We start from the raw sequence: 10,038 nt of genomic DNA on the forward strand, positions 1-10,038 counted from the left end.
CTGTGTATGCTCGTCGTTGCGGCGAAGAATGGTTTATCCAAATTTGCTTGCATTCTTCTTGAAGGTTGCTTTTAGGTTGCTTAACGAATTGGTATACACAATAGCAATGTATGATTTACGGAAATACTTGACAAGGCCGCCTTACTTATGCTCTCATGTCTATCCGAGATCAAGCCTTTGTTCCTCTCTAATCCCATATGTTTCTCTCACTTTTGTGAAAAACCATTGCCATGAGTTGTTGTTTTCTGAATCCACAACAGAAAAAGCTAGTGGAAAAATGTGCCCATTTGCATCCTGTGTACAAGCAGAGAGCAGTGTACCTCCATATGTTGATTTAAGGAGAGCAGTGTACCTCCATATGTTGATTTAAGGAAAGTTCCGTCAACAACTATTATAGGTTTGCATTTCTTCCATCCTTTTATTGATGCATCCAGTGCGACAAACAAGTACTTGAAGCTGTTGTCATCCTCTGTTTCCATGTGCACTATTGTTCCGGGATTAGTTTTTTGCAACATGTGTAAAAAACCGGGCGAACTCCGTATGATTCGTTGGCTTTTCCTCGTAATTCTTCTTGCGCGTGCTCTTTGCTTCTCCATGCTTTCATGTAGTTCATTCTGACCCCATACTTGTGTTTCATTTCTCCTCTGATGTCTTGTGGCGTTTGAGTTGTTTTTATGTTGGTGAACCGTGGCTTGATGTAGTTTCCAATCAATTTCGTTGTAGCTTGTCTCTTGTCGGCAAATCTGATGTTTAGATCACAAGTGTGTATCACCTTTCTGTCGTACTTTCGAATGATGAATGACTTTGTTGGCCCGTTTCTGGATGCTGTTAGTGCCCACTTGCATTTTGGATCCAAACAACAAATCTTGTATGTTCTTGCACATGATTTTTTAACTCTGAATTTGAAGTTGTTCCTAATTGCATAGAAACCAAGCACACTCTGCAGTGTTTCTTTGTCTTTGTATATTTGTGCTTCTTCTATTTCTGGATGATGCGGATCTGTGATTAGTAGTTCGTCATAATCAGTGATTTCTGGTTCCTTTTTTCTGTTGTTTTCCAGTTGCTCAACCATTTCCTCTGCCACAAGTTTTGCATAGTCCATGAAGTCAAAACTTTCTTCCCCAAATTCCAGTACTCTTGCTTCAATTATATGTTGTTGATTTGTTGAGTCTTCTGTTGTTGCTGCATTGTATTCGATTGGTTGGAAGGCGCTTCTATGTGTAATTAATGAATTGTCATTTCCAAAGAATGTTGCATCGATGGTTGTTGTTGGGTTGTTGATGACATTCACACACATTGGGTATGTTGTGAAGTCGGGGTCTTTCGTTTGAGTTGTATGTAGAAATGCGAGCTTTGATCATCCTTTATCCTCAGTGGTTGGTATCCTTCCTTCACTTGATATTTCGGTTGCAAAACGGTGTTTTCTTGGTTGCATTCCGGGGCATCTTTGAGTTTCTGTTGCAAATCTTCATAGTTACAATTGGCAGAAATGTAGTGTCCACTGGCTTCATAATTTTCATAATTCATTCGATCATCGAATTTTCCATTGTAGAAGACTAGGAATGGAATGTCTTTCATTTCCTGTGTTTTTGCAATGGTTATTAGTCCGAGGCAACGAATTTTAAAACTGGTTTTATTATGTTATGAAATAGAGTACAAACTTACTTCTATCTCTGTTCCTTTGTTCAAGCATTGTATTTCCTGTCCTGATTCCTGATTTTGCCATTTTTTGGTTGTTAATAAACTACAAAGAAACGAGAATAAAACTATTAACAAACTTCATTTAAATTTTGGGAAACTAACCATTTCTCAAACTGTTCTGTCCTCTATCTTTTCCACAATAAATTCCTGCAAAAAACGTAATGAAACTATTATTAAATGATTATGCAACTGTAAACCAACTGAAAAACCACAATTATATCCCCAAAATTACATAGTTCTTACTCATTGTCATTTTTCATCATGTTTATTCGAATCAGATTGATTTACAACTATTATAAAACTAATTTGCTACCATTAACATACATCTTACCTTGTATATATGCTAGCTCTTGGTACTTGTCATATAACACTTCTTCATGATTTCTAAACCATTTTCAAACGATAATGCAACTGTAAGCCAACGCAAAAAAAATTAAAAAAAAGTTATTAGTATCCCTTGGTTCCTTAATCAGAATCAGTTCTTGTTTATTGGTTTTACCATATGAATTGCCTGTTGCACACCATTGAATCAACCAGAATGCAACTAAAAATGCTGTGTATCATTGTTGAAAAAAAATTCAGTTCATACCTTTTTCTTGGATTTGAGGGGGAGCTCCAGATCTGTTCAATACAGATTTACATTGCTTCAATCTGAATTTTCGACGATCGTTTGAGTGATATTGCACTATAAAAACCGAAATCAAATGTTGAATTTCAGTTTCTCCACGGTTGTCCTGTTATTTTTTTAAAAAAATTTATGTTTAGATCGTTGGATTTGATCGTTTCCTATTGAAATTCGACGGGATTTACAGCTATTTTACGTTCGATCTGGTTTCATTATGGTTGCGTGGCCGACTGCATCGATGGAGCTTCATTCATCCTCTCCGTTTGTGACGTGCGACTGAAGGTAAGGGCAAGTGGTATTTTTGTAATATTTTCCTTTTGGGCTGTACAAATGTTCATTGGGCCGGCCCACAGTATTGTTGTAATATTTTTCCCTTTTTAGAATATTCCTGTTTTTTTCCCTATATTATATCATGCAGCGCGCTATTTCAATAAATATAAAAGGGAAATTTGAATTTATATCCATGTTTTATACCTAAATTAATTTTTTTAAACTAATACTTATATTTATTGAAAAAGTAGGATCACTTTTCCCTATACCCTAAAATACCCCTCTCATTATTTTCAACCCTCTCTTTCTTCCTCTTTTCTCTGTCAAAGAAAGTCTCCCAACCGTACGCACACCGAAAACCCAACCCGTGAGGCTAGATCGCACCACCCAAAATTCGACACCACCCACGGTGAACCACCGCACCCAGCCACCGCACCCACCCCGACCCAGCCCCACTCTCTCGGACCGCCCAAAAGTCGCACCCCGAAAGCCTTCTCTCTCTGAAATCGCAGAAAAAAAAAATTGCTCCGTCCGATGGTCGGACCATGGGTCCGATGGGGTCCGACCAGTCGGACCCATGGTCCGACCATCGGATGGAGCAATTTTTTTTTTTTTTTTTGCGTTTTTAGAGAGAGGAAGAGAGACCTAGGTCCGATGGTCGGACCATGGGTCCGATCGGACCCCATCGGACCCCATGGTCCGACCATCGGACGGAGCAATTTTTTTTCTTTTTTTTATGCGATTTCAGAGAGAGGAAGGCTTTCAGGGTGCGACTTTTGGGCAGTCCGAGAGAGTGGGCTGGGTCGGGGTGGGTGCGGTGGCTGGGTGCGGTGGTTCACCGTGGGTGGTGTCGAGTTTTGGGTGGTGCGATCTAGCCTCACGGGTTGGGTTTTTGGTGTGCATACGGTTGAAAGGCTTTCTTTGACAGAGAAAAGAGAAAGAAAGAGAGGGTTGAAAATAATGAGAGGGGTATTTTAGGGTATAGGAAAAAGTAATCCTACTTTTTTAATAGATATAAGTATTAGTTTAAAAAATTAATTTAGGTACAAAACATGGATATAAATTCAAATTTCCCATATAAAAATATGTATATGTATACACCGAGCACAAACCGGTCAAGTGTGTTTGGTGTTTCATTTCTCATAATACGCATGCCACCTTGCTAAGATGACACGTTTATAACACCCTATTTATTAGAGCAATTAATAAACTACAAACTTTCATTCAAAAGGGACATAAAAATCCAAACCACACCACCTCACCTCACCGCAAAAACAATAATAATAATTTCCAGGAAAAAAAAAAACAGAAGTAATTGAAAAACATAGAGTTCACGTGACGAAGTGGTTTGGGGGCAGTAGCTGGCTGCAGCAATAGCAGCAGCAGCAAAATCAAAAAGCTAGAGTCATTCAAACAAATGACCAATGGTCAATCGTCACTACCGTCACTCCCTTACCCGTACATTGCTTGATTTATTTTACTATTATTACTGTCTAGTCTTCTCTTTTCTTTTACTACTCTTTCCACTTCCCAAACTATGGACCACCTTTTTTTTTTCTTACCCAAATCATCCCAACTCAAACACGCCAACCACATTTAATATACAAAAATATAATTTTATTTTGATAACAATAATAATAAATATAGAGAGGCCCAATCCCAATTCCAAACCCACTCCCGAGACACATACACACACAGTAGTCCAGGCCCCGGCCCAACTCGGTCCTTGTCCCCTGCAACTCAGACACCACCTACGTCCCCTCCACGTGGGGCGTCTTCTGACACCCTCTCACTCTAAAACCAAAACATCTAAAACTCCCCTCCACTCTTATATCGACACGTCACTACCTCTCCTCCTGCCGCTTTTATCGAACATATCCCGCACCCTTACACTTTTATTTTTTTGTTTTTCTTTTTTAATAAAGAAATCATAAAATATTACATTTTTTAATATGGCAGGCGCCGCTGTGAGAGCGCCGTACAGAAAATTAAAATTAAAAAAATAAATAAAAAAGGATAGAGAGTAGGGCTTACGTCACCCCACGGCGCCAAGAGTAGTCACATGACAGTTCCCCCCTAATCTCTGCGCATACGTCTAATCAGGCGGCGGCTCTGTTCCTTTTACTCGGGTCGGGGCCCCACTTTTTGTCTGACGTGTATTCTCAAACTTCATTCCACTACCGTCCGATTAACCATCGATCCATCCGACGTTTTTATTATTATATTTATATTTTATTTTTATATTATTTTCGGCTTTCTCATTTTAATCTTTTCATTTATATTTCGTTTTTGCCTATATATATAAACCAAAAAGCCGTGCCGTCTAGCCGACGATTACGGGTGACCGAGTTGGCTCTCTTTCTCTCTTTATGCTTTTCTTGTTTTGTTTATTTTTCTCTCTCCCCCTATTTCACACCTCTTTTTCATCTTACTCACTTTCATAAATTTTTAATATCTTACAAGCTTATAGATAAATATAACAACTCAATGGCGTCTCCTTCTTCTTCTCGCGAAGGGCACTACAGGGGAGTGAGAAAGCGTCCTTGGGGTCGTTACGCAGCCGAAATAAGAGACCCATGGAAGAAAACTAGGGTTTGGTTAGGTACATTTGATACACCAGAAGAAGCTGCTCTCGCCTACGACGGAGCTGCCAGGTCACTCCGCGGTGCCAAGGCCAAAACTAATTTTCCGCCGCCGGTAACAGCCGGTCTCTCGCTGGACCTCAACCTTCCGACCGGTACTCACTGGAGTTCCACGACCAACCGCCTTGTCATTGGAGAGTTTTTACATACAGGCGTGTTGAAGGACATGAACTCCTCCACCGCAACGGCAGCCGAGTCGTCGTCCCACGGGGTTAGGCGCGAAAGTCACGGCTCAAACTCAGTCGGAGGCCTTAATGCGTGCCCCGCTCCGGAACTCTCTGCAACGCCGTCGTTTTTGGGTCTTGTTAGGCGCGGCTGCCCCATTGATCTGAACGAACCTCCACCCTTATGGCTATAAATTGTTAACATTAGAAAGTAGAAAGTCCCAGTTTGTTATTTTCGGGCATGGTATATCTTAACGACGTCGTTTTAGTTCAGTGTATGTATCAGTGTTTGTGATATTTTGGAGAACTTGATCATCGGGAGCCTAGATATATTAGTGTACATCTACTACTTCTGCTTTATGTAAATACATGCGTTTTCTTTAATTATTACTATTATTATATATTTTCTTGGTGGTGTTATAAAGATTTTATGATTGGTTTGCACGCGCGCTTAGTGAGAGTGGGAGAGGTATTGGTCATGGTCAGGGTGACTAAGAGGCAAGCGTGTGGATATAGGTATAATGACATAACCCTTTTTAGGGTGGTAGAACAGTGAAACTGGTTCTGATAATTTGAGCAGTGTGTAATAAATTGTAAAAGAGAGTACTACTAGAAAGTTGAGACCCACTCCCACTACCCACTCTGTTCAAAGCGCGTGCGTGTCATGTCAATCCTTGGTTTGATCAAATAACCCTTCGTTTGTCGTTTTCCTGTTTCTACTGCTGCCTTCCTCCTTCATCCATCCCATCACTTCAAAGTTCAAATGAATGAATGTTACCACGCACGCAACTAGTTTTTCATTTGTTTTCCTTTAAAAAGTTACAGCCCAAAAGTTTTTGTTTCTACAAAAGCTATCAAGTATTCTGTTGAAAGCCTTCTTGTTTTGTAACAAGGGGTCAAACTTATATAGCTTATTTGTAAGTGGTATAGTATTGGTTTTAGATAATCATTATATTAATATGTGTGCATCTTAATATCAATATCAGTCCTATACTTTTAAACTTTAGTAAATAATTCAATTTTCTTTTTTTAAAGAAAGTTTTAATTTATTAAGATAAATTTGTTGTTATAGAAGAATTAAAAAATTGTGGACAAGTATTTATTCAAACACAATCTCTTAAATTAGTAATAGAGAATACCAGTGTGTGGATAACACTATTCGTCGATTGTGAAATGGCGGTAAGAACCGCCACTAATAGCAGCTAATAAAAAATAGATATCTAATAAATTAGATTAAAAACTAAAATTAATATAAAGATTATTAATACAACCAATTACCACATTACAATAAAAACTAAATTGATGCACAAGAATCAATTGCAGATAAATGGCAAAGAGCTCTCCCACATTAGCACAAAAATCACCTAACACACTTAATGACTACGCCAATTGTAACTAAGCCACACCTGTTGTATTTCGTACAAGTTTTCCCAATCCGACAAAGTCCTCTCCAAACCATTAAGCATCCGTCGCTAGAGCGAAAAAATTTAGGAGGAGGTGGCATCCATATGTCAATTTGCAACTGGATTTACAAGGTTGAATCCCAAAATAATTACAAAAAATAATAATTAATTATAAAGTATAGTAATATATAATATTAAGTACCAAATCAGCTAATAACACGAGTTGTTCTAATAAGATATTTTCATATTTTTCATTTAATTTATATCCATGCAATTACTTCTACTACTAGAGTATATTTTCATGTCTTGATGCAATTTAGTATTTTTATAAAATTGTTAGTGCTCTTCTTGTTCCCCGGCTGCTATATAAGATTTTTTTTTTTTTTTTATTCAAAGAAGATTAAGGTGCCGTGTGTAATATTATTTATTTTTATATTATATAAAAAAAGTAGAATTTTATTTTTATATATAGGTCAATTGTAATTTTTTTATTTAATTGAGGACTAAAAAAGACATGTAAGAGAAAGTTGGTTGGGCGTCAGGGGTCCAATTGGGATCCTTGGGTCCAAAGGCTAGGTCCGTGATTGAGATGCCCGATCCAAGGGCTAGGATTCTGATTCCTTGGGTCCAAGGGCTAGCTAGGTATGAGATTGAGATGTCCGGGCTAGAATTATTCAAATTTCTACACAAGGTGATGTGGCATCCACTTGGGTGACACGTGGCAGACTTCATCACCTGCACAGAAGATTCTACCCTTAATGAATTGTGCAAGGAGATTAGGTACTCAAAGTCATCAGAGGCTAGAAGATTCAACCAGGACGCGCGAGGACACCTGACCAGCTTCCAGCATGAGAGCAGCTTGCATGAGTCGAGTAGAGAATGCGAGTTAGACATTTTCAAAGCACTACTACTATATGGGCCTTTAGCTTCCATTTTTTTAACCCATTTTATAAAAAGGGAAGCTAAAGGGTGTGAAAACACCCACCAGATTCGAAAATTGTCATTTAGAGGCGGTTTTTTGGTAAAAATCGTAGGTATATATATTAGTAAACCCTATCCCGTCGGTTGGAAATTGGGATTTTTTAAGGGTTTCTGGGAGACCCTATGCCGTCGGTTCCTAGCAAAGAACCGACGGCATAGGTGCACACTTTATTGACACGTGTGCACCTATGCCGTCGGTTCTTTGCTAGGAACCGACGGCATAGAGTCTCCCAAAGTATAACCTCTGCATCGTCTTCTTCTTCCTCACTTCTTCTTCTCCAGCATATACCCAGCCACTTCTACAGCAGAGAAAACCCACGAAAACCCTCGCCAACCACCTCTAAAAACCCCCATATCTTTCTCATTTCTTCACCATTTCACCTCATTTTTGTCTTAAAAGTTTCTATTTTCAATATCTAATCCCATACACTAAAAAAGTTTTGTTTTTTCACCCATTTACACTGTACCCGAACCTATTTTAAAAAAAGGTGGTGGTTTAACTCCAACCACCGATTTTAGCGGAGAAATCGTTCAATCTCAACGTTCATTAAGGTATAAATATGATTTCTGTTCATTTTATTAATGTACATTGGTATTATTTCGTTTTTGTAAAATTTTTTTTATGATTTTTTCATTTTATTAATATTATATTGTGTGTGCTATAGGTGGCTGGATTTTTGGTCGCAATTTGTCGCCGGATTGTGTTTATAAGGTAAATATTTATTTACTTGATATATAATATATATGTATATATTTTATATTTTATTATTGAATATGTGTTTATATATATGTTGTGTGTATATATATTGTGTATATACTATTTGTGTATTTTGTGTATTTGTATTGTATATATATTTGTTGTGAATGAGAATGAGAGGTAGTAGGAATTTAATTAGTTTAGAGTTAAAGTTTTTAAAATAATGGTAGTGTGATATTTAATTGATTATATATGTATATATATGTATATGTTATTTTTTAAAAAAAAACTATGGAAATTAGTAACTAGTAACTTGCTACTTTGTTTAATAACTAGTAAGTAATTTAATAATTAAAATTTTAATTTGGTTGTATGTTACATTATGTTATAGGTTGTGTGCTAATATTTGAGAGTCGATCGACATATTTCGGTGTTGATCGGATTTGCAATAGGTATATCCATCCGCTAACCTTTTGTTATTATAATTAATTATCAATGCATGCTTAGTTGAGTTTGAATATCTTAAATATTTATCCGTAGTGAAGTAGGTTCTGCGAATACATGTACTGCGGTCGGATTGGTGGATAAATTTTGTATTGTTTATGTTAGTTTCTTTGTTCTGTATTGTTATATTTGTTTTGTTTGTTACTTTAGGCACTTTTAAAATTTTTGGGAACGTCCAATTACAGCCGTTATGCTGCCGAAATTTCGGTAGAATTTGGATCAAATTTTGGTAGAATTTAGTGTTGGAATTTATTTTACCAGGATCTTAGATCTACTCACAAGTATGTTTATTAACACCCTAAATATGAACTTTCTAAAACGATGAAATAAACACATATAAAGTTTAGGAAACCTTACATTGGGTGCAGCGGAATTAAATGACTCCTTCCGTTCAGATATCTAGCCCTTGATTCCTTTCTGTAGCAGAGCATTATCAATATCTGAACCTGGATCTCTTTCTCTGATTCTTTGATGCTGAAACTCCTTCTTGCTGAAAGTCTTTCTTCACGATCTTCCTCACTATGATTGAGGTATCACTTGCTGTGTGTGGGTACTATTCTCACACTAAGATTTTCGAAATTGAAGAGGGAAGGAGAAAGAGAAGGGTTGGCCAAAGATAGGGAGAGAGAAGGCTCAGTTTTTTCTGAATCAGAAGTGTGGAAAATTTAGTGTAATTTTCCTGAAGCCTTCACTATCTATTTATAGCATTCCACTAGGGTTAGGTTTGAATTATTTGGCATTAAAATAATGAAAATATCAGTTTAAATTTCCTACAAAAGTGGCTGGCCCTATACTAGTGGATTTGGGCCTCACTTTTTGCAATTTTGCAGTTTTACCTTTTCTGCATCTGATTTTCTCAAAAACGCCAATTTTCTAATTCAACAATTTAAATGTCAATTCTAACTATTTAATAACCATAAATAATTATTAAATAATATTGTCATTTATCATATTTATTAATTGAACCATACAAAGTATCATAATTAACAAATATGCCCCTATAAACTCTTTCTTTACAATTTCGCCCTTACTTAGTGAAAAATTCACAAAT

General features: G+C 37.1%; 1 protein-coding gene across 1 annotated transcript; it reads left to right on the top strand.

Moving 5' to 3' along the window:
• The first annotated feature begins 3,658 nt into the window (after positions 1–3,658).
• LOC115698047 (ethylene-responsive transcription factor 12) lies at positions 3,659–5,786 on the top strand. Its single transcript, XM_030625234.2, has one exon. It carries the CDS (start codon positions 5,084–5,086, stop codon positions 5,594–5,596), a length of 513 nt encoding a protein of 170 aa, XP_030481094.1. The 5' UTR covers positions 3,659–5,083; the 3' UTR covers positions 5,597–5,786.
• The last annotated feature ends 4,252 nt before the right edge of the window (positions 5,787–10,038 follow it).

The sequence above is a fragment of the Cannabis sativa genome, chromosome 7 (assembly GCF_029168945.1).
Source record: "Cannabis sativa cultivar Pink pepper isolate KNU-18-1 chromosome 7, ASM2916894v1, whole genome shotgun sequence".
Taxonomy (NCBI): domain Eukaryota; kingdom Viridiplantae; phylum Streptophyta; class Magnoliopsida; order Rosales; family Cannabaceae; genus Cannabis; species Cannabis sativa.

Excerpts from the sequence above, each read along its gene's own strand:
- LOC115698047 (XM_030625234.2), top strand. The coding sequence starts at position 5,084 with ATGGCGTCTCCTTCTTCTTCTCGCGAAGGGCACTACAGGGGAGTGAGA.